Source organism: Stegastes partitus, unplaced genomic scaffold (assembly GCF_000690725.1).
Source record: "Stegastes partitus isolate 25-593 unplaced genomic scaffold, Stegastes_partitus-1.0.2 Scaffold476, whole genome shotgun sequence".
NCBI classification, from domain to species: Eukaryota; Metazoa; Chordata; class Actinopteri; family Pomacentridae; genus Stegastes; species Stegastes partitus.
Genome location: NW_007578207.1, coordinates 38,311 through 63,692, shown reverse-complemented (window position 1 = coordinate 63,692; position 25,382 = coordinate 38,311). Strand labels below are relative to the sequence as shown.

The following is a 25,382-nucleotide window of genomic DNA, read 5'->3' as shown; positions in this document are numbered from 1 at the left end:
GAACAGAATATCAATGCAACAGATTGATCACAATTTGGGACGCCCACACATGGCCCATCTATAAACTGTGCCCTGTTATTTTTAGATATTAGAGTTACTCCTGGGCTTCACTCTCCCTCAAACTGCACAAGTCTCTGCTTGCATAACACTCATATGCTGCATCATCCACTGTCACAATTAAATTATCAACCTGTGTGAAACATTACAGCGAAATTTGGGCACAATCATTAAAACAACAACAAAACAGTTCTCACTTAGTATAACGCAGTTCCCTTTGTTCTTTGAAAGGAGGAACTGGATCATTCACAAATGTAGCATCACCAGTTAATGGTGTAAACATAAATTACTGATGACATGAATTCATCAAAGTTTAACTCTGAATAAAAGTTCTGAGCTAATTTGTTTTCAATCTCTGTGAGCTTATTTAGACTCACTGGGGTTACTGATTCGAGAAAAAGTTTTTAGGTTCACAACTGTAGAAAGGTGTTTTCACAGGATTCTTGTCTCAGGAGCCACTAAAATTTCAATGGATGAACCACACAGTGCAGACTCGAAATGGCAGATTATACAGACACAGCAGGAAACTGACAGAATTGTAACTGTGGCTCCACATCAAATACTCCCCCTTCTCTTGTAAACACAACATCAGACAGAAAGCTCCTCTGCCAGACAACTTACAGAAATAGCATCAGTACCTCTGTGTCACTGGGAGGCCCCAGTGTGCATCGTTTTATCTGAAACTACTGTACGTGGGTACCACCACGGATTAGCGTCAAAGAGACAGGATACAGAGAAGTCACATAAAACCCATCCAGCATGTTGCTGAAGCTTATGATTCAAACCTTTCAACAACTAAGTCTGTGTTTGAACATTAATGCACCGGAAATTTGCCGCTGGATGTTTTTAATTGGGTGCACTAAAACTTTCTGATCTGGCTTAAAAATGAACTTTGTCTTGCTATGATTGTGAGTGCTTATTACAGGCTACTGCGGTCTAATGATATGCATAATGATAGAAGTGTTCTTCCTACCCCCGAGCTGCTGCCGCTACTGCTGTGTTTTCACAGCGTACTGCACCCTGGAGTGAATGAACTTACGACCCCATCGAGGGAAAGGCATGTTAAAAAGCTTAAATCCCTGTTGTGTGATTTCCTGTTGAACTGTGGGAGAAAAGCACTTTGGTCAAAGTCCATTTCCTTACACAACAAGGAATAACAACAACAGTAGCAACAACATAGATAATGTTCAGTTGATAATAATAATATTAATGATAATAATAACCTAATCTAACAGATTTAAAGTAGCTGCTAACCAACTCCAGTGCAGTTAGTTTTAATTGTGTACTTCCCTGCACAAATTAACAATATATAAAATAAGTCAGTAGTAATATAGCAATAACAACAGTTGAAATAAGAATAATATAATAGAAGAAAAAGAAGAAGACGACATTTATAAAACACTAACAACAACAAAACAGCATCTTTATATAAATGATGTCATTAGTTTTTAACCGTAAAGAGGAGGAGACGTTTAACAGTTAAATCTTTTCAGCCAATAGCGTTCAGGCGTCGGAATCAAGACACTGTGCTGCATTCAAATACAGTTGGGACTTTTCTCTCTTACCGTTTAAGTCCCCTAAATGGATAATGTGACATGTGTTCCGCTCTCTGTCCCAAATATCCACTAATGACAAGTTATTAGCAACCAGGAGCAGCTTAACGTTCTTAAATATTTCCCATAAAGAGTGCAAGCATTAACTTTAAAGCTGACAAGTCAGAAGTAAGTGATTCTCAGTTAGCAAGGAGCTTAAAAAGAGAACTCAAACATCTCCAGGCAACCTGGGAACAATAAAAACTTCCAGAAATTGCTGTTTGCTCCAGCAAATCATTAGCTGATATGTCGGTCATGTAAAATTTGTGTAATGTTTGGTTTGTTTGCTTCAGTGTGATTTTGGTAAAACAACCTGACTTCCTTCTCAAAGTTGGTGACAGCCAAAAGCATTTTTATGTCCAAAAAAGTCTCCAGTTCAGTAGTATCAGGTTCTTATATATATATATATCCTCCTCAAATAGTATTAGTAATAATAGGATGATACTAAAAACAACATCTGATTTGTAAACTGATGTAAAAAGTATGCACCTTTCAGCATTGTCCCGTTTAATAGTACCAACACAGCACAGAGGCAGAAATTTTGCAGCGTATCATTTCTTCAACAGTCCCCCACCCAAGTAAATAAAGTTAGTTTGATTATTAAGTTGTCAAATGCAAGGGTTTGTTGCTTTTCTGAACTTTTTTATTTATTTATTTTTTTTACTGTTGGTCAGATTAGGAAAAGTGTCTGATACATGTCTAGTCTTTTGTGCACAAAATTCTTAATAAAATTGATAGGCAGATTAATTTGAAATTAAAAATAAAACTGTATTCATACCCTCCCGTTAAAGAAGGAAAAAAAAAAAACAGCTGTCACTGAAATAAGTTGAAATTGACAAAAGTAATAAGAAATAAAAATTTAATGGAAATCATGACGTTGCTTTTGAATCGTGGCAAACAAGCATGATGATACCCATAAACTGATGTTTTGTTGAACAACCCTTTGAGGCAGTCACTGCAATCAAGTGTTTTCTGTAACTCTCAATCAGACTTCTGCACCTGTTGACAGGTATTTTGATTTTGGCCCGCTGCTCATCAGCAAAGTGCTCTAATTTGTCCGAGACAGTTTTGTTGTTGTTGTTGTTTTTCATTTGTTCTTTTCAACCACAATTCAAACGCAATGTCTTATTTCACTAAATTATAATTTAGCAAATTTTTATTTTTTATTTATTATTACTTTTTTCAGTTTCTAGTTATTTGAGTGACTACTGTGAACTTTGCCTTTTCTTTAATGGAAGCAGGACGACTGTATTTTTAAAAAAGTGGTGAATGCTAAGTTTCCCAGGGGGAAGTGAATGCAGCACAGTGGGCGGGTCTTGTGAGAACCGCTTTGACTGCTGCTCGGCCGTTCACTCTGATTACAGCCGCTTCAGGGGAAGGACGACGGCAGGAGGCGAACACGGAGCCCGTTGGTGATTTGAAAGCTCACCCTTCAGACGGAGGTAAGAATAAATGTCAATGTTTCATTAGTTTCACCAAGTTGAAGCTTCAACAGTTTTTCCAGGAGTTATTAACGCGAGTGGTGACGGTGAAGTAGTTGGTTGAAGCGGCGAGTCGGTGAGTCGAGAAACGACGGCGGCTAGAAACCTGTTACTTGTTTAAAAGTTTTCCAGCTGAGTTTCGAGGTTTGGTCGACGAAAAATGTTAAAGAAAGGAGCTATAAACCGACGGACACACCTGTTTTGTTTTGTTTTTCCTCCCCCCATATGAAAATGTGGTTCATTTCGGTTTTGCTACCACACAAACCCAGCCCAAACCTTCGCATTATTTACTTAATTTTTTATTTAACCGTGTCCGGCTGTGGAGACAAACACTTGGCTGTACAAACTTTAATCTTCGCTTTCTCTTTGGAAACCTGTTTGACCAGTAAGCGGCATTTGAAGGTTTGTTTTTCTTACAAACAGGAATTCTTGGAAAGCTAAAAAAAAAAACAATATATATCGAAAACACTTTGAGGCTGTCGAGTGAGTGAGTGACCTTTTTTAAAATGTGGTTATGCGGTTCAACGAAGTCTGTCCTCCTCGCCTGTACTAAATAACTGTTCAAAAACATTTGTCTCTCCGGAGGAAATTCCTTTCTCCCAGTCACCACACCCTTGTTGTGCTGCTCGGCTACTGTAGCGCAGACCCTTATGTCTCACTGAGACTTGTTCCCTCTGTCTTGGCATGTTCACTGTAACCAAACTGCAGCCCGATATCTGGCAACCTGCAAGACTCAGCCATGCTTCGACTGCTCCCGTTTGTGTTTCTGGGCTGAAACACACAGAGGATGTTGCAGGGTGGGTGGGTGGGGTGGGGTGGGAGACACATGAGCAGGAGGCATCAAATACTGTCCTCCTAGCCTTGTCTGCACTATTGCAACAAGGAATTGTGTTTTGTGAGCATATGATGTCATTGTGGCTGAACAGCTGACCCAGCAGGTAGTGGACAGATGTGGAAGTGATAACCAGTGGTGTTCAACACATGAAACCCAAAGCGGTGCCAGTGCAGTGGAGGGAAATGCAATGGAAATCCCCACTCGAAACGACACAATACGAAAGCCCGCTGGTGTCCTTAGAGGGTGGCTTTTACTGTAAGTGATGCAATCCAGAGATGTATTGTGGTTGTGCATAGAAACTCTGTAGACGTTGGAGCGGATATACTAGTATGCAGAAAAGAAACAATCCCCCACCCACCCACTCACACATGTGGGAATCCTGGCCCAAAAAAGAAGTTTAAATCAGCAGTAGAACTTTTGAAGTTGAAATATTGACAGTAAAAGTTGTCTAAGGGTTTCTTACCATGTGGTGCATGAGCTAAATGGCAAAAATCAGTGTGTTTCTGACAGAGCACCTTGTTGAGTAATGGTCAGTATTGCGAGAGTATTAAATCACAACAAAAATGCTGAAAGAACTTAAGCAGTGTAAATAGGTTGGCCAACCAAGTGGGAGCAGGCACAATAGGGCTTCAGCTAAGGATTAGTGGTATTTCCAAAGTTGATTAATCTGACCGGTATTGTTTTGATTAATTGTTTTGTCTATAATATGTCAGAAAATAGTGTAAAATGACCATCACACTTCCCCAGAACCCTGCGAACAATTGGTTTGTTTGCTTTAAAGATGACGATGAATTGATTAACAGCGTAGTTGCTAATTAAATTTCTGTTGATTAACTGATTGCTTAATCCCCCGATTGTTTCAGCTCTGACCGCAGGTCGTTTCGCTCAGCAAGGACGGTAATACATCATGTTATGTTATAACATTGTGGTTTCCTGCAGGGGTTTTATAGGTGGGCCAACGTATAAATACACTTTGTTTAGCTTTGTTTTTTTCACTCATAGCCCTCAACCTTTAGTGAGAAAGAATGGGCCCTAATTTTACATACACATACACAGATGTGGTGTGGTTATTGTTAGCATCTCCTAACCAGACTTTATCACTTAGCATTTAAAATAGAATTCCAAATAAGTAAAATAGTCTTATTGGAAAATGAAAATAACAAATAAGCCACTGCGTCTCATTGATGGAATGGACATAACGATGTGTGTGTCTAATATTTGGCATGTGAGCTTTTGTTCTTCTTGCTGTATTGAGGTCAGACAGACAGACAGCCGAATGGCTCAGTAGGTCAGTGTGAAAGCCTTCATGAATGACTATTATGGATCAAAACCTGCATGTACTGTATGCTTTTATAGCCAGAGGCCATTTCACCCTGGCGTTGCACCTCATTTTATTCCTCTTGATGTACGACTGACCTACAATGAACACTTTCCACGGACTGTACGTGCAAACCTGAGCTTTAGTAATGGCGAACATAGGAAGTACTCTAGTTGTTCTAAATACAAGCCTGCTAGCAAATATTTAGGAAGTAGTGCATGGACAGAAGAGGGGTTGCTTAGATGGCAGTTTTTCCATCCGTCCGTCTCATAGTCATTCTGTGAAGAGCTGCGGGTTTGTTCATTGTTAAGCTATAGGTGCTTATCAGCTGAGGTGTTCAAACACAATGCTCCACAGTATCCTGTCTCAGATTAATATAGCCAAGTTTCCATCAGTCCTGTTATCCCTAGGAGGCCAGTGTCCTTCTGAAAAGTAATTTGACTGCAGCTTGTTTTACACAGTGAGCACAGGAAAATTCTCAGCTTAGACTCTTAACTGTTTTCCAGTAATTTGTCTGTGACTGACAAACATGTCTGAATGGAAAATGGTGTCTGTACGATGTGGAGTGTATCATGCGCAGGCAGCATGCAGACAAGAAAATCCTCCGGGTACAAATAAATAATCTTTGGGAGAGCTTCCTGTTTGGATCTTGGGACCTGAGAGTTTCAGGAAGCCTTAAAAGGGACTCTAGCATGATTTTCTGAGTTACTATAAGAATGGGCTCTGATGGCTCATTCCGTTTTGGATTCAGTTCCCGATTGGCAAATACCTGGTTTTGTTAAGTTCTGAACTTGATTATAGCCAGAAATGATAATCACAGTTGTTTTGGTCAATACTGACATCACATTTATTCATTTATTTTTTTATTTTTTTATTAGGGACAAAATATTTTTTTGCACCCTCACATTTAAATAAACAACTTTTACTTCCATGCTGTTACGTTGCTGCTAATGTACAAATATGCCTTTATTAAGGCAAAATATGCCATAAAGCCTCACTTTCGGGACGTCTTCTTATTCTTGGACACTATATTTTCACAATGTTTTTTAAACACTTCACATGCACGGTCAGGGTAACAGCTGGTTAGGTGACTGTGCACAGAGAAGCCTCTAGTCTCCCCACTCAGTGCAGCAGCTCACACAGGTGTGTGACCCACAATGACTTTGAAAAAGTAAAATAAAGCAGTCTAATTACTGTTAGTGGGGTTTTCCATGAGTGGAGCACACATTTTAGATCGCAGTTAATCGTGTAAATTTAATTGCGGGTAGCGAGAAATGAGGTCATGATTAATATTTGATTAGCTTTGCAGCCCTATTCTTGTCTTAGTAAAGCTGATCTCTGCTTATTGTTTTTATTAGGAAAGAACAATGGAAAACATATCAGTGGCATTTAAAAAAAAAAATGTAGTTATTTATTTAGGACCTTCAGTATTTTGAGTATTTGGGCTACAGCTGTTAACTGAATGTGCTTTTAGTTTAAATTTTATATAGAGTACACTCCTGTGCGGTCTGAACTGAGCAAAGAATGTGCCACAAATATTTATCAGGCTTCTTTTTGCGTTATTTAGCCAAGTTTAATCTTGACATTTTGTGCCAAATCGATATGATCACATTCAATGTCCTTTATAAAAAGACATTGTAGATGGTTGGTCACAAAACTTCCTGTATTATTTTCCACCATTGTAAAGCCTCACAATGTTTTTTTTTTCTTTTAATTCCTTTGGCAGTTCTCCATGTGAGGCATGGTGCAGACATACAGATAGGCACAGTCCATACGTCATAAGTTTAGAAAGTTCTGGTGTTCACACGCCATTTATAACCATGTTAATGCAGTAAGGCTGCTTGGGAATCACAGGTGTGTTTCATTTAGTTTCAGGATTGTCCAACTTGTGCATTATTGTTGTATACTGTAATATACAGCTCCTCTGATTTTCAGTTTGTAAGTGCAGATTGAAACTTCCTTTGACTGCTACTAAAACTGTATTGTCTCCACCTTTTAAGCCAACAAAAGGTCAATAAACATGTTTGATAGTCGCTGTTTTAGCCTTTGGTTAGTTGGCAGTGCTGATAGGTAAACTTAATAAGATCTGATGAACCATTCTGTAGGGTTTTATTTCAGTGCTGCATTTGATAAAACACTTCAACCAAACACTTCACAGATGGACTGGACAGATGAGGGAGACAGTGTTAGTGTTGGAACTAGTGACTCCATCGAGGCTGCATACATGTGTGTCAGCTTTCATTTTGAGCTTTCATTTGTGCTGTATATGTGAATCAGAAAGAAGGGATGCAGCACCCTAAGGATACGCAACATTAGCTTCCTGATGGTGACATCACACTGCAACACAGGGAGAGGGAGAGAGAGAGAGAGAGCAAGCGAGGGAAAGAGAAGAGATGAGGACACAGTAAGAACAAGAGCCTGCAGGAGGATGGGTAGATGAGAGGGAGCTAACAGAGCAAACAGTAAGGAACAGGGTGCAATCCAGTCAGCTGCTGTACCACGTCCTGCTGAGTGTGTCTGTGCATATGCACACTTTATAATCTTGTAGCGGCAGCCTCTGTGTAAGACTTGGAAAGCAGAAATTTCTTACCAAGTTCCGATTAGCTGTGTTCCCAAGTCAGTCCATGACTAATTCATCCATTTATTTATTTCATGCTCATGGAATATTAATGAAAGACCTACTTATTACACTTTAATATTTTTAAGTTTGTCCATATGTGTCGCGGCAACTCTCATACGGTAGTTTTGACCACCACACCCCTCTTTCCTTCCTTCCCTCCATCTGTCTGACTTTTCTGTCTGTTTGTACTGCAACCAGGAGGCTCAGGGCCGGATGAAGGGATAATTCTGTGTGATATTTCTCTCTTTCGTCCTCTGCTCTGAGCTGAGCTGTGTGCACAGTGATAAATTGGGCTGGGGGAGTCTCAATGGCTCTGTCCTATTTTGGGCTTCAGCTTGCTTCTCTGACTTCAGCCGCTTCCCTGGCCTGGATCCTTCGCAGCCACTTCTGGTCTTGAGTTTGATTCAACCTTGAAAATTTGAGCTAGGTGTTAACTTTTCAACCTCAAAAAGAAAAATTGCTGTTTCGTAAGTAAAGTCTGTTCAAATTCAACAGTGTTTTCTAGCTACAACTTTGTCATTTTTTCCCACTCCACCCCCATGCATATATTTTAATTATATATTTAATCTGTTGTTCTTTACATTCTACGGCTCCACAGTGCACACTTAGCCATAAGTAGCTCTACATTAAAATTAATAAGAGTCTGAGTATGTTTGTGAATTACATTGCTCTGCATTAAGTGCAGCCCGTGTCTCTCTAAATGGTTTCTCTTAAAGGAGACGTCCACCGATTTCGCACATCAAAATCTGCTTGAAGGTCTTGGGAAGTACTACTGCTTGTGTAAAAAAGTTGTATAAAGTCCTATTTAGCCCCTGAGGGAGCAGCGAAATAGCACATGCCTCACTTGATATCACCTAAGTCTGTTGGGGTTGGATACTACAGGTTTAAAAATGAAAATATTTGTTGATGAGGAGCTGGAAAGAAGTGACCTCCTTGTTCACTCCTCATCTCTGCTTGAAGTAACTGTAGTAGAAGAGTAGCTTAAGACTACATTAGCCACCATTAGCATAACATATCTAACTCTTGATGGTAAAGTTGAATTGTGGGTCATACAGGCTGCAGGATGTTTGCAATAAAAAAAAAGATTTGGCTGCTTTGATTTTAGTACTTCCTTAATGCCTTAGCACCAGTGACAGCTAACGCTGGAATCATTATCTTTTCCAGATTTCCAGATAGCACAAATGCTCACTTGAATTTCAGGATGAACTGTGTAGATTTTGTTGCTCATAAGTCAAGGTTACTGTGACCTCACAAAACATGCTTTTGATCTTAACTCTTGGATTTATACGGCAATTATGATAACGTTTCCCACAAATGACTACTGGAAATGAGGAAATGATGACGCTTTATATCCCAAAGGTCAAAGGTCAGGTTTGGATAGACATGGCTGTAAACTGTGCCTTGACAGCGTTACAGGACTGCAGTGGCAGATTGGAGTCCTCTCTTAATGCTTTGTAGGGCTGCAACAACCATTTTTCATCATTATTTGTCTGATGATTATTTTATTGATAAATCAAAAGTCATTGATCAAAAAACTAAATGCCCGTCACAGTTTCCCAGAGTCCAAGCTGACATTTTGATATTGCTTGGTTTGTCTAAGCAACAGATTGCAACCCAGATATATTTACTTTGTCACCAGGAACAGCTGCTTTGATATGTTAAGCTGATAGTAATTTAAAAAATAATAAACAGTCATTTTAAATAGACCTTCTTCTTTTTTTTTTTTTTTAAACTATCAAAGCTATACATATCACACAAACATTTCAGTGGTATCTTCAGCTGAAACAAGCAATTTGAAGACATCACCTTGTGATTGTATTTTTCTACACTTCCTGCCATTGTGTAGATCAACGATAAATAAAGACAATAATCCTCAGCTTGACAATGAAAATGGACGAAAAACACAAAACAAAAAGTAATCCATCGCCTCTGAGACGGTGGATCCAGTGATTTTTTTGGGGGGGATCTTTCTTTCTTTCTTTCTTTCTTTCTTTCTTTCTTTGCATTTTTGCTTTTAAATAAAGAATAGTCAATTATTAAATAGTTAATCAATTACTAGTCTCAGGTCTAATGTTTTGATTATTTTTTCTATTTTGTTCTGGCATAAACAAAATCCACAAGCTGAACTGCTTCTTTGAACCAACAGTAGTTTTTCAGCAGGAGGAGCCCCTGAAAATATACTTGAAGCAAAACAACCTGTTTGGAACATTATGCTGCTCCACCCTCGTAACATTAATAGTTGAAACTTCCGGCCAGAGCTTTGCCACAAATTGGTTTGCAATGCTAATTCCTAGTTTAACTCAACGCCTCAAAATATATTTAACTCCCAACATTTAAAAATAAGAAGTATACGGGCCCCCCTATAGCTCACCTGGTAGAGCGGGCGGCCCATGAACAAGGGCTGAAGTTCCCCGATGCAGCGGTCGTGAGTTCGAATCCCGCTCACGACCCTTTGCTGCAGGTCTGTCCCCATTCTTCTCCCCCCTTTCCTGTCTCCCTCTACTGCACTAAATAAAGGCAAAAGCCAAAAAAAAATAAGAAGTATACTTGTGTGAAATGAGAAAACAAATGTAAGGAATGTTTAAACAGAATAACAACTTTTATGCACCTGTAGGGAACAGTCAGAAACATGCGTAGGTAGTCTCCAATGTAAATATGATTATACACCTGTATATCTCTGCTATATGTGCTTTCTGAAGACTGGACTTAATTTATATTCTGCCCTGAATATTTTACCCAGGAGAATGAAAGTTGGAGATGCTGGAGGGGGAGGGATGTTGTGTGTTTAGAATGGGTGAGGGTTGTTGAAAGTGGGTGAGAGATTCCTCATGGCTTATGTCTTCCCACATTTTTACATAGTCAGACAGGGTTGTGTGTGAGCACTTAGTGACCCATCATTAATCATCACATGGAATGCACTTGGCTACTTTGACCAATCAGACAGTCAATATGTGAACTGCTAACGCTCAGTATATGTTTTTCTTTAACATTTCTTTGCTGATACATCACCTGCAAGTGCACAGTTAGTTTACAGCTGACAAGGGCATCCCGGGATAGCTTGTGTCACTTTCAACAGGAAAGCAGAAAGTGTAGATATATGTATTAGTATGTAATCACATGTAGGTTTGCTGAGCGTATATTTAACTCGTTCGTATTCAGTAACTTCAGAGTAAGTTGAGTTTGAGACTACACATACAGTTAAAGTCTGTGACTCAAAAAGATTGTTAATACTTAAGCTAGTTAAGATATTGAGATAGTTAACGTGGCAGATTTACCATGCACAGAATACTCTGGACTAGTGCTGTTTTGATCCAAGCCACTTTGTTTTCCCATTTGCAGAGCCAGGGTTGTGTATGAACGCTGGATTTATTTTCAGCAGACACATAGAACAGTTTGCAGACCATAAGCAGATGTGTAATGAATTTGACAAAATGTGTTTTTGACTCGTATCACTGACTCTAACTTTAAAGGTGGTGAAATTTAGGAAAATGTATGCAGGCCCTTTAAGCACCACCTGCTACGATTACAATTTTGACTCTTGTGTTGACACCCTGATTAAAGCAGTTCTCCCCCCCCATCTCCCCTGATGCTGTATCAGCCTTGATGAAATGCATCTTTAAACAAAATGACACCTTAAAGCCTCTGAATTTTTTAAGGCTTGATCTGGCCACTCAAGTTTATTCACAGACATGTGTCCTGCAGACACCCAGTGTTGCATCCTAGGTCATTGTAGTCTGAGGTGTTTGACCCAGTCTGAGGCAGTGTGCAGGTATGTTGGAAAACTTGCTTGTATTTCCCTCTGTTCTTGTATTTCTCTCTGTTCATTATCCCTCCCTCAGTTCCAATGACAAAGTTTAAAAAAAAAAACAATGTCTCTGCCAGGATTCAGCATAGGGAAGATGTCATTTAACCAACTAATCTTTTAATTTTAACATTAAAGTAGCAAGGAATTGTGAAAGTGCACAACTCAATGACATGTTGTAGCTTGAACCCCCAAAATTGTGAGTTTAAAACATAGACTGTAGAAAAGATGGACGTATCTAGCGTGACGTCACCCGTTTGTTTTCTGCACTGAGAAAATGAAGCCAGGGTTTTGCTACTTCCTGGTTGACATTTTGGATTTCTGGAGCCAGAGACGCAAAAATCATCGGGGGGGGGGGGCGGCGGGGCGGAGCCATATTACGGATTGAAAAGCACATTTACCGCCTTCTGCTCGCTTCATCTGCATCGTCGCTGCCGACTGTCAATCAAGCCAGCCACGCCCCTTGCCCCGCAAAATTTTGACAATTGTTTAAAAATTCTGTATTGATTTCTTTTCAGATTGGCCACCTGATCTCTGGATTTGACTATGAAAACTAATAAGAAAAAAATCCTGAGCTGTAGGAATGCAGTATTTCGTGATCTGTGATCACTTCTTTTCCAATTCAAGTCTATGGGAGCCAGTGCTTTTTGGAGCCAGCAGCTAGTGGACGTAGTGATATTGCAGGTTTTTGACACCTCTGGGTTGGCTTCATTTTTCAGGGCATTCATTTATACAGTCTATGGTTTAAAATACTGTGAAACAGAAAAGCAGGAATCTTACATTATAGGACTGCAGCAGTTTTTGCTGGAACCCCCTGCGTTGGCCCCCCTGCTGCGCTATCAGATTGAATGAGTGGCTGTATTTTCTTTCTTACAGAGCTAATGTCAGTCTGAATGCAGCCTGAGGCAGATGATGAGCATCGTGTGGTTATGACTGTCAAAAAGTGATTTCTGATATTTTGCCATTTTTTTTGTAGAATAGAGAACAACGTTTGTAGCAGGAGGGCTGCACATCTTCTGTGCAATAGCAAAATACTATCCATCGCCGCCCAGATTTTTTTGTGCTTGCATATTGTTAATGGAAACAGCTATCTTTACACAAACTGGAAAGCACTTCCTCAGTTGCCAAACCCACTTACAATGCTGTGCTGTTCCACTGTTTCAGCAGAGCAAAGCACAGCATTTTACAACAGCTGGCACACTTGGGACAAATCGAGAAAAGATTGGAAATGCATTGTGCCTTTAAAGAGCTGGCATAAATGCATCAATATATGTCTGCACTGGCTCCCGGAATCCCTGCTTGTGGTTGTCAGCACATTTAATGTCATCACAATTTAATCAGTGACACTTTTACAGTAGCTACGTGGGCGTCTGTTGCTTTTGATCTTTTAAACTCCTGTGTGCATTTATCTAATTCTGATGTATGTGTTGCTCTTGATGGTGGGTATGACAGGAGATATGGAGGTGTGCATGCCAGTGTGATGATCTGCGACTGAGGTGTGACTTGATCTATGCTGCTGCTGGAAAAAAATTAACTTTTCACAGCTTTTCATTGCAAGCAAAGTAAAGCAACGGACAAGAAATTCACTTCTACAGCAAATAATGTCAGCTTATTCAAAATGAACAAGAATTAAGTCTGTTAAAGCTTAAAATGTATATGCGGGTCCTGCCTAATATCGCATAAGCATCAGATAAAAATCAGAACTAAAATTTATGACTCCTCGACTTGGCTCTTATTTTATGGGCTGTAAATGTTGCTTTGTTAGTGAGGTGAAACCGCAACTACAAAGCAATGTAGGTTTTTTGTTAGTTTGTTTTTAAGTTACACTGGTACAGTTATGAGGGCTGCAAGGTGGCTCTGTGGTTAGCACCGCTGCCTCGCAGCAAGAAGGTCGCCGGATCGTTCTGTGTGGAGTTTGCATGTTCTCACTGGATTCAAATCATGGCCTGAGGTCTTTCTGTGTGGAGTTTACATGTTCTCAATGTGCAGTGTGGGTTCTCTCCGGGTTCTCCGGCTTCCTCCCACAGTCCAAAAACATGTTGAGATTAATTGGTGATTCTAAATTGTCTGTAGGTGTGAATGTGAGTGTGCTTGGTTGTCTGTCTCCAAGTGTAGCCCTGTGATAGACTGGTGACCTGTCCAGGGTGTCCCCTGCCTTCACCCTGAGTCAACTGGAAAAAGCTCCAGCCCACCCACAACCCTAGTGAGGATTAAGTGGTGTATAGATAATGGTTGGATGGATGGATGGTTCTACACAACCTTTAAGAGTAGGGATTTTATGGCCTGTACACACTGGTGATCAAATCGCTCATTAAGTGTGAGGTTGTTGTAAATACTTAAACTTTGCTGATCCATGTGATTCAAAGGCTGGTTGATACTTGAAGATGTTGGTTTTTATCTCATTGCCCCTCTGGGAGCTCACTAAGCCATTTTATGTTATTTCTACCCCCTACTACTTCTAATGAACAAGGCTGGCTAATGTGTTACCCCAGCAGGTGTGGTTAAGCCTGCCAGATAGAAATGCTGGGGAAAAGCATCTGTGCTGCATGTGCTGGGAGGGAGAACTTTGTCCTTTACTAACCCGCACAGGTACAAACATTATGCAAGACAGGATCATTCATTCGAAGACACGTGTGAACATGCAGCCTACTGCACAGTCATATGACCTCTCACTTTGAGATTGGTGCACGTGTGCTGGTGCCATAAGTGTATGTACTACATGTACAAAGTGTACTTTGACTCACCACTTGGAATATGTATTGCAGTATTTGGTGTCCCATTCTCTTGTGCAGCCTTGGTTCTTTGAATAATTACTATACTACACTCAGATAGCTTTCTGCATTTCATTTATTTATGAGTCAACATTTTTTTTTCTTAAATTTATTTTTTCCCATGTGTTGATGGAGGACTGTTTACCACAGCGTAAAATCCAGGGCCCACTTACTTAGTTATAGCTGAATATAACGCAGTGTGGTGTCCTAATACAAAAGCAAATGACTATACAGTGGGGACAGTGGATGGTTTTTCTACACTCTTTTCCCTTGTTTTAATGTTGTATTTTAATATAGTTACTAACATTGAAGGACCTTTAGATGCATTCCAACACCATGAATGAAAATTGTTGTGGGTGGTATTACCTCGATACCATTAATAATTACATAAAATCATACAAGCTCCACCCTTGTCATGCTTATCTGCTCTTCACAAGTCCTCACAAAATGTAACTGTCATCTATGTGAACAAAAATGAGAGCCACGTACTGAATCCAGGGCTGTTGACGTCAGGGAAGAGAGGAGGAGGAACTGGTTGTTTTGGACTGCTCCTTGTGCAAATAAGGCTTATTTGAACTAAACCGAGGGGAGAAACTCAAAGAAGGAGATAAGAGAAAATGACAAAACTGGTGAAGTCCAGCAGACATTCCTCTTTCCCTGCTCCCTCAGTTGCCATGATTAACATCTACAAGGAAGTCACTTAAAGGAACCAAAGAAGGAAGTAAGGACGGTAAATGAAGACGGAAAATCCAAAAAAATGCACCTGCAGCCCTTCAGCTTGCATCTTTTAGTTGTTGTTGGCCGATCTACAGTTACCAGAGTCAACTTCTTGCAGATTTGCTAGAAAAAAGTTTGTTCTCATTGCTGGAAGACTTTCAAAATGAATAGCGCTGTAAATCTGACACTCATGATCCCGGTTTCATTTTGCGCCACAAATTGACTGAATTGTTTTGTTTCCAATCTTGATGGTGATCTGCCTGCAATTTATGGGGCTTAAGGCAGTTGTATTGTAACGTAGCCTTTTATATAGTTTAGGCCTGCACCTAATGATTTTTTTTTTTCAATTAGTTGATTAACCTAACAATTAATTTATCAATTATTCTAACAAATATTTTTAAGTACTCGATTAATGACAATGAATTTACCCAAAATAAAAAACAAAAGCGTGTTTTCTTAGTATTTCAAGATTGTATTCAAACACAGCTCTTGAAAACAAAACCTTTGTTACAAAAGTAGCAAGATTAAATCTATGCACCAAAAATATGAAACAAAAATTGCCTGGTCTTCACTGGTAATCTGGTTCAGCAACATAAATCTCTCCAAAATAAAGTTACAGCAAGAGTTGCTCAATTCAAGTAAAAAGACATTGTGCAACCTGTGCAATTTAAGTAACATAAATTTTTTTTCTAACAGTGCATTCCTATCATTTTTCTTAAGTAGCACACATGCTATCTCTCTCCCTCTCTCTTCTGTCTCTCTTTCCCCTCCCCCTTGTCATCTTACAGTCGTGTAATTTGAGTCACACTTAACAGGGGTGTGCATGGATTCAGGTTCTTTTTGTGATAAAAGTCCTCCACACTGCTTTGCCTCACCCTGAAAAAAGACACATAAAGCACGAGGACTGGGCCATATCATACCATGCACGGTAATACTGGTGTAATGTTAGGGGATGATATGAAATTGAAATATCATGATAGAATTTGAATGAAACACGCAGTGCTGTTGTTTTCATCCGGTCTGATGGACATGGAGTAAGAAGCATGATGGTGACTGAGGAGGAGGATGAATGCAGTGCATCGACCGACACAGTAGGGCTGGACCCAGATATTGGAATATTCAGACGTTGTGGTGGTGTCCAGATAGCAATTTTGAGATCCGAATATTCGCCCACCACCTGCCGCTATCCTCCCCTGCCGCCGAGCTTACTTACATATCACAGCGTGGTTGGGTCTTTGGTTGAAATATTCCCACACTTTAGATACGTGTGGCCGAGTCTTTTAAGAAAGCATATACTCCCGCTACCATGTGGCCGCAATGCATCGATGCATGTTTTACATGTCGGTGTATTTGATTACGTACATAGACATAAATAGACTTTACTTACAAACTGATGTACTGAGCTGAATGCTTATGTTTCACCATCACCTACTTTTGTGATCTGCAGAACTTGTGTTTTAAAACAAACACTCTTCTGTCTTCAGGTTTGCAACTTTTTATCACACCAACAGGTCAAAACAAAAATATTCAATTAAAAATAAAAGAGATTTTTTAACAATAAATTGATTCATAAAATAAAATCTGCTTGGCTATTTATAGATTAGATGACTCAATGTTTTAGCTCTCCTTGTCTCACCTCCTGAAGGACACCTCAGGCTCGCTCCTAATGTAATTTGGCTTGCTTTTTAAATCTTGGGGGAATCCCCTTATTCAAGACGTAAATAAAGGATGGTAACTGTAACACTAACGTTCTCTGCATGTATTTTTAAAGTGTCAGTGATTATGTGTAATACACTGGCAAAGCGTCTAAATATTGTACCAGGGTTAAAGGGAAATGTTTCATACTATAACTGAAGGGTGGCAGAGCACACCCAGTGATTGACTCTTATTTAGGAAAGAAGTCCTTGGAGTCTTTTCCTGTCCTTGTCCTGGCACAGTGCGCGACACACAGACGCATTAATGCAAAGTGAAGGAGCCATTATCCCCACTAAGCGCTATGTGCTGCCACTGTCACAGTGGGGAGCCTGCTGTGAGAGCCATTGTCATCAATAAGCTGCATTATTTTATCACAGCACAACATCTGCAGGACTAGCCCCATTTTCTGAAGCTTTCTCTCTGTAGCTAGTAGTCGTTCGTGTGTATGTGTATGTGTGTGTGTTCCTGTGTGTGTGTGTGTGTGTTTGTGTGTATCTTCCCTCTGGCAGTGACAGTATGATGTATGGAGTAGCAGCAGCCTGCTATCACAGAGAACAGGTGGCTCTCTCCAGAGACAAACTGACAACACACTGGCCTGATTTAATGTGTGGGAGAAAAAAGCAAACTGAACAATTGTCTTTTTATTCTTGTCGTGAAAATGGTAGCTGTTGTTGCACTGAGTGAGGGTGAAGGTCTGAGGCCTGCTCAAGATTAGGGACTTAAAATAAAGGGTCATCTAAAGATGTGCATTTCATTCTTAGCCATAAACAAAAACCATTGTCTTTTTGGACATCATTAGCTGTGGCTGGAGCAAAGAAATGCATTGTGCTTCCTGAGCATTAGAATAATACAAGGAGCCACCATGCTCGTTGTTAAAATTTGCTTTAATTTCTACTTCACAGCCCATTTCATAGCTAAATGCAGCAAAATTCTGTTTACCGTCTGACAGCACAAATCGATGTTAAATGACTTACGCTAAAATACGTGTTTGACAGGCTTGTTGATGCGTACCGATGAGTCAGTGAGTACTTAAACAGATTTCTTGCTTCAAAGGATACTTTCTGCTTGTTATTCAACAGAGAATGTCAAATAATTACTCACTTGCTACTTAAAGGGGCGATATACAGGTTTTGAACATAAATTAATGTGTGTGTCTGTGTGTGTGAATTCGAGCTTGTGTTTTGTAAGTTTTGGCAGCACGTACATGTTTGTGCAAGTGAGTCTCTCCCTTTGAAACTGTTGACCTTTCCTGTTTATATACAGACTAGGGCTGGACCCGAATAACCGACTATTTGGTCGTGATGCTGGTATCCAGATAGCAATTTTGATCCGAATATTCGTCCTTTCGCCGCCGCTACCGCAACTGATGGCAGATACAGTACTGTGCCCCAGGGTAGTCTGAGTGTTCAGCAGGTACCCAAAAAGCCAAAGTATTATATTTGTCATTTATTTAATTTACATGTGAATTTAATGTCACTCAGTGTGAGAGTCTCTGCTGCTGTTTGCTGCTTGCCTCTGCTTCTCCTTTGCCTCGCTATGTCTGTACCACCAAGGGCATCGGTTCATCGTATTAGCTGTCATTATATGTGTAACTGTTTAATCCGCCATTTCTCCTCTATCATGGACTCATGGTAAAACAGACACACACCAACTGGAGAGGGACAGGTGAAGTGAACCGTCATTGACAACCTCTAAGGTTGTAAATAAATATAGGTGAACGGAGGGTGTGGCCGATGTACTCGTTTGTTTTGGTCTGAGATGCTGGTGTAGTGGCCTCCAGTGATTCTAGCACCTTTAAACCTGCATTTATATATTTGGTCATTGGGGAGCAGGGGAAACAATCTATGTAGTAAACTGTTTTTTTAACACAACATCAAACGAGTCCAAAGTTCACTCTCGTTTAGCCTCTGCTGGTTTTGCATCTATCAACTACCAACAGTTAGCAGCGGAACCCTCTGGTCATTGCTTCTTGCTGTTTGGTGCTAAGAGGATAGAGTACACTCAGTTTTTCAAGCTTCATTTTGTAGAAAATGGCTATCAGCAAAAATGCTGTGCGAGTGAGTCTAAACTGTGAAGCTACAGCTTGTAAAACCAAAGCAACGATCTGAAAGACACTGTAAAGCTCCCTAGTACTAAAGGGAAACTGCAGAGCTCAGTGATCATTCTTTGTGGCTTGATTACTGCGAGTGACTGCTTTAACTAATAGGGTTGTATTCCTGAATCCTTCATCAGTTATGATTTGGGCTCTGTTTTTGTGTGAGTGATGGCAGAGGTTTTGATCCTTCAGGTAGTTCTGTGGAAGCTGATGCTACTGGCTGACAGCCAGTGCGTTGTCTCATCTCCTACTGCCTTCTCTCCATTATTGTCAGCCTGTGGGAGATGGCTATTGATCTGTGTGTTTGTGTGTGTGTGTGTGGTGTGTGTGTGTGTGGCCGTCTCTCTCTCTCTCTCTGGCAAGCCACATTTCACTCACATATACACACCTTTCAGGGATACAAGCAAAGTGATGCAGAGAGAAATGTGTGCAATATAGAGGTGTCAGACAAACCCAGTAAGAGCTGTAAATCACTTGGCCACAGGGATGTAGAAGTGACACATTAAAGATCATTATTAATGTGATTGTGAGACCGAGGTCATGCATGTGCAGCAGTGTGTCGAGCACTGAGGCTGCTGCATTCACAAGACTGTGGCTCTCCTTTTGGTCCCTTTCCTCCTGCTGCTTTTCCAGAGCAGTGCTGAACTCTCCGCCTGAATCTGTTTTTCACCTCACACAGAGGACACAGCCCAGGAAAGGGAAAAGGGTGCGGCTCTAAAACAGACTTCGATCATCTCTTTTTTTCCCCCCTCGTTCTCACTCGTTCTATTTATGGTTTCATTCTTTCACCTCCCCCTCTTGTTTGAGAAGACTTTACTCTCCCTCGTTTACTGAGTGTCTCATAGCTTACCATATAGACTAATAATGTGTATTCTGTTTGTAGATGGCTGCAATCAGGAAGAAGTTGGTGATAGTAGGTGATGGTGCATGTGGGAAGACCTGCCTGCTCATCGTCTTCAGTAAGGACCAGTTCCCGGAGGTCTACGTCCCCACTGTGTTTGAGAACTACATCGCTGACATTGAAGTTGATGGCAAGCAGGTACACTATATCTAAAGCTTGATTGTTTTGGTTATATGACGATGAATAATTAGAAGTAATTAAGAAATTTTTATGTTCTTGAACTTTAAAGGTGAGCATTTTATGTAAATTTACACTTGCACCCCACTACAACTCAAAGAGGAAATGAAATAGCATACTTTTTACTGACTGCATGTATTTTGACAGTTACTGGTTACTTTACCAGTAAAGATATAGGATAAAATTATGTGATTTATGAAGTACAAGGCATTTTTACATTCTAAACCAGTGGCCCAATAACATTTGGCTTGTGATCCTGAAAAAACAGGTTTAGTTGGTACTTCTTGTCACAATTCAGATGTTGTGTGGTGCTCACGTTTCCACTAAAGAAACATTCCCGCTTGTAACTTCTCGATGGTTTCATTTAAATAACGCTTTGATGTCCAGAGAGGTCAAATGATATATTGTTTGACAAAAACCGCAAAAACAGCAGAGGAGTCAAAAGACTGAAAGTAGGTTTGTGTGTCACAACTTTGTTTTTTATTTGTCATGTGACCCGTGTGGCTCCTAGATTGTGAACTACCAAACTAAACTAATTGTACTGCTACATTGGCATTGGTAAAGAATTTGAATGTGTCCGCCACCACTCAATATTAAAAAAGTTCCTCAAAACAGGCATGCTTATGAGACACTGTTGACCCCGTTGGTAGTGAACCACGTGCCATTAAGATTGATGGGGAGAAGTACGTATTGTGAGCAAATCCTTGGACCATTATTGTTACAAAGCAGCAGACCTCCAGCCAACAACAGGAAATGGATCAGTGCCACCTTCCTGTGCAGTGTTGGGAACCCCCCTCCTCATACATCATGACTAATGTCCCATTTCCTGTTCCTGTTTCCTGTGCTGCAAAATCTGGGATCAGCTGGTTGAGGTTTTGCCTGTATAATATAAACTCCAGACTTCTCAGCTGTGGCATACAGACTTAGAAAAGAATCTGAATCTGATGTCGAGATACATTTTATAACAACTTGGCATCACTGTTAAACTTGGAGCTGCTGCCTACTTGTTAATCTTTTATTATACTCCATTGTGGCTATAGTAACTAAGGAAGAGACGAGTCTCAGGAGACTGACTCCTGAGAGACACCTAGTGGTAAAAGAATCAAAACTAGCAGATCAAGGTTTTTCAATGTGTGGAGTTGCTCATTTTCAGACAGAAGTTGTGCTACAGTTCATGTACTATGGAAAATGCCCTGCCTGTGGTAGACTATACGTCAGAAGGTTCTGTGTCTAGCCAATCTTGCCAAGGCAAGTAGTCTGTAAGCCAGTAAGAAAGACTTGGCAAGACTTGAGAGTAGTGAGATGTCAGAGAAGTCCAAATGAACTACTAAGATACTGTAGCTGCTCTCTGGGGGAAGATTAAGACAGTTTGTTTTGTACCCAGTTCTTAGCAGTAGCAGGTGCAGTTTTCCAGCTGAGACTACAGTCAATTTCTGTACACTTTAATAGTTTGAATAAGGTATGATTTTAGCATTAAATGACACTTCTGGGTTACTGCGTACTAAACATTATAAAAAGTGCAACAGCTCTTGCTGAACTCTAGCAAATGATTTTTGCTGGGCATTTGTTTTATCTAGAGCAGGTCAGACACCCTGGGACTGCTTACAGTTTGATTAACAGCCTAAAGCCTGTGGGAACAACCTCCACCTCCAGGGAGTTGCTTTTTTACGCCTAATAGAGGAGGAATGAATCATTCTGAATCTTTTTCCTTCCTTTGTCCAGCAGTTTTGTCTTTTTTTCTTGTTGTCCATATTCTGCTTTCATATTTGTTGTCGTAATCCCTCTTCATCCTGCTGACAGTGATGTCTGTCTGATTTCACCAGTGTAGCTGAATTGATTCTCTGTGGTTGTGGCCATTCGCATCACGTGTCTGTTCTTTTTATTCCTCTCTCTCAGGTGGAGTTAGCCTTGTGGGATACAGCTGGCCAGGAAGACTATGACAGACTGAGACCACTCTCCTACCCTGACACAGATGTTATCCTCATGTGCTTCTCCATAGACAGCCCTGACAGTTTAGGTGAGGCTGGATACACTGGTTCGCTGACTAAACAAGAATGGGAGTCAGATTTCAGCTACTTACTGTGCTCCAGTTGACTCATTGTACTGAAATTAGGAAGCAAAACTATAAAAGATATTGATGGGTTTGTTGGGGGGGGGATTTTTTTTGGTGCATTTTTGCCCTTTTTAACATTTGACAGGGCAAAGGGAAAAAAAAAGATATATATTCCAGTTATTACCGCTCCTATTATTATCCTTTATTGGGTTGTACAGCCTGCTATTTGTTTTTTCCATAAACATTTTTTTCCATCTGCATACCTCATAAAAGCAATTATACATTTTCTAAAAAGTTATTTCTTGTTCAGATGGTGGGTCTATATTTGTAAATGCATAAGTTGTTGGTATTGTAATTAATCCTGCTGATGACTGTTCAGGCAAAAAAAAAAAAATTTTACCTCGATTGACCTGATCAGTGCACCCCAATAGACTTTTGTGGACTGAAATGTCCTTTTTTTTTTTTTTTTTTTTAAACACTAGAGAGAACACAACGTAAGTGCTGTTGTTGCATAGTGCTGAAGATTAGGATTACAAAATATGTCAAGTGTATTTCAGCTTTGGATCAGCATGTTCTTGGCCTTCAGATAACCAAATCAAATATCTCATATGTCTTGTTTGATAAAACTTCAGACGTGGGTTTTTCTCTCACAGTCTGTTCATATGTGCAGTGACACAGATGGCGTTCCTACTCCAGCATAACATGGCATCTCCCTCCAGAGAAAACTGCTGATTTTGGCTCGCAAGCTCAGAACCATTTATTAGTCAGGAGTCAGTGACCTCTTGATGTTTGTCTGTAGAGTCACAAGGGAAAGTCTCTTACTGTCCTTGTAAGGGGAAAAATCTGTGATGGACTGTGCTGTGACTTTTTAACATTTCATATGTTAAATTCTTTCAGAGAACATTCCTGAGAAATGGACACCTGAAGTGAAACACTTTTGCCCCAATGTCCCCATCATCCTGGTGGGCAACAAGAAGGACCTTAGAAATGATGAACACACACGCAGGGAGCTGGCCAAGATGAAACAGGTGTGTGTTTCTGTACCCCGCTGTGTTACAGGCATCAGATTGTACCAAAGCTAATCAATGTCCCTGTTTAATGCCCACACATCCAGTGAAATGTTAACACACTGTCTGAACATGAAACCTCTAGGAGCCAGTGAAGTCTGAGGAGGGCAGAGACATGGCCAACCGCATCAGTGCCTTTGGCTACCTTGAGTGCTCAGCCAAGACCAAGGACGGCGTGCGGGATGTGTTTGAGATGGCCACCAGAGCAGCACTGCAGGTTCGCAAGCGCAAGAAGAGGGGCGGCTGCCAGCTACTGTGAATGGGCAGAGCGTGTTGGCCAATCAGAACCTGAGGGAGGATCCCCCCCGACCCACAGAGCAAACTTGGAGAAACTTTAAATCAATGGCTTCCATGGACTATACTTAACTTCACAGATGCAGATAAGTCACAGGCAAGTATGAAAGACTGACACACCTGTTTAAAAGCAAAACAAATCAGCCTTTTTCTTTTTTAAACCCTTTCCTCTGCAACTCACATCTTGTTATTGCTTGTTCCCTGTTTGGTTTTCCTCCACCAGCACACCCGACAGTTTGTGTGAAGGATTGCCCCTTTCCTTCTATATGTATGGATGTGTGTTTGTATTTATATGTGCATATACTTTACAGATATGTCATATGTCTGCTTCTATATTATGATTGTTTACAGAGAAAGGTCTGTGGCCTACATGCTCATTGACTGTCTTTGTCTCACAGCTATGACTTGCAGACAGTTTTAGATCCACTGCTTCCCCCTGCTTCTCTTGAACTTGCGCAGTCTCTTTTTATACATCAGCTTCAGTCCCAATCCGTCATCTGTTCCTTATACCACTATTAATTTTACACCCTGAAATTTCTATTTCACCAAGTGCTGTGTCAGCAAAGCTCTGTTTTCCACAGCTTTTTCTTCTGACACAAAGGACTAAATTTAGAGTCTGTTCGCACTGCATTAATCCACTGAAACCTACATAAACTGAAGCACCAGTGACTATTTGCATGGAGAGGTTCTGGACTGTACCTTGATCTGTCTCTTCCATGGCGATAGCTTAAACTGGCACTGGAGACAGTGGTCTATTGTCTTGGACACAATGCTCGCAGTCACGCTCACACAGGCTCTGGCAGACGTCACCAATGCCTTCCCCCAAAGAGTTCTGTCTCCTGCCTGAACTCTGTACTGTTTCAGATCCAGTATACAGTGTTCATACAACACTGTGTACTGGATTTAGCGAGGATGAATGCACACTGTAATCTACCAGTTCCTGGATGGACACTGTATACAGCCATATTTGTATTTAACATAATATGGGCCTATTCTGTGTATACAATTTTTAACTAAATACTCAACTGTCAACAGTGTTACCATCTCCTAAGGTTGGCTCACCAACATTAAATCTGTTGGCCACTTGAAATTGGAGCATGGTTGGTGTGTAATAACCCTTTATTTGACACTACAGTGACATTCCTTGAAATGTAATTTGATAAGCAAAGGATATCATAGTGTGTAGCTAATGTCCAGTTAAAATGTTGCTCTTGAGTTGCCCTTATTAATTGGTGAAATGGGTCCAAATAGTATGAACAGAGGGTGTGTATGTGTGGGAATAACAGAGGTTTGGCTCTAATCAGAATTTGTCAATTTTTAAGTAATATTTACACCCATGTGTCCATATGTGCGGTTTACAGCAATTTTTTTTTTGGAAAAAAAAAAAAAGCCACAGAATTGTAATGGACAAGCCTGAGAACTAACTTTGTCTGTGGTTACAACCGAATTTGAACTATAGTTTCTCTGGACATGTATTCTCCTAAATGACCGGATCATAAAACCACCTCAAACATGCAGCCCTCTGATGCCGTTAGCGTGTACTTTTCTATGACAGCTAAAGCAAAAGAGATGCAGTGTAGTCTGAATCCAGTCCTGCCCAGAGAACGCCCTGAACACCCTGTATGCAAGTGTATTAAATGGCCCCTACATTGATTTTGCCACCACCATAAGGTGCAACTGTGGTGATCTTGATTTTATCCCGTACATTCAGATCTACAGGTCAGAATGTCGTAGGCCTGGGCTAATATCTGGACAGTGCCTCTGTATTAAATGTCAAACCTCATAGTTGAAGAGAAAATGTTGATTGTGATCATGCTTTACAAACAGGGATGGGATGTGTTCAATGTCTGGGTGAGACAAACATGTTAATAAAGTATTTTTGAAATACTACACAATCTTAACTAGTC

At 40.4% G+C, this 25,382-nt stretch overlaps 1 protein-coding gene across 1 annotated transcript; it reads left to right on the top strand.

Moving 5' to 3' along the window:
- The first annotated feature begins 2,979 nt into the window (after positions 1–2,979).
- Positions 2,980–25,365, top strand: LOC103360972 (rho-related GTP-binding protein RhoC). The gene is made up of 5 exons (XM_008286923.1): positions 2,980–3,091; positions 19,867–20,022; positions 21,958–22,078; positions 23,012–23,142; positions 23,267–25,365. Exons 2-5 carry the CDS (start codon positions 19,867–19,869, stop codon positions 23,438–23,440), a joined length of 582 nt encoding a protein of 193 aa, XP_008285145.1. The 5' UTR covers positions 2,980–3,091; the 3' UTR covers positions 23,441–25,365.
- The last annotated feature ends 17 nt before the right edge of the window (positions 25,366–25,382 follow it).

What these genes read in the sequence shown, in the direction of transcription:
- LOC103360972 (XM_008286923.1), top strand. Translation starts at nt 19,867, where the DNA reads ATGGCTGCAATCAGGAAGAAGTTGGTGATAGTAGGTGATGGTGCATGT. An exon ending in AGACAGCCCTGACAGTTTAG is followed by an intron (nt 22,079 to 23,011) that starts GTGAGGCTGGAT and finishes AAATTCTTTCAG; the next exon opens with AGAACATTCCTGAGAAATGG. An exon ending in AGCTGGCCAAGATGAAACAG is followed by an intron (nt 23,143 to 23,266) that starts GTGTGTGTTTCT and finishes TGAAACCTCTAG; the next exon opens with GAGCCAGTGAAGTCTGAGGA.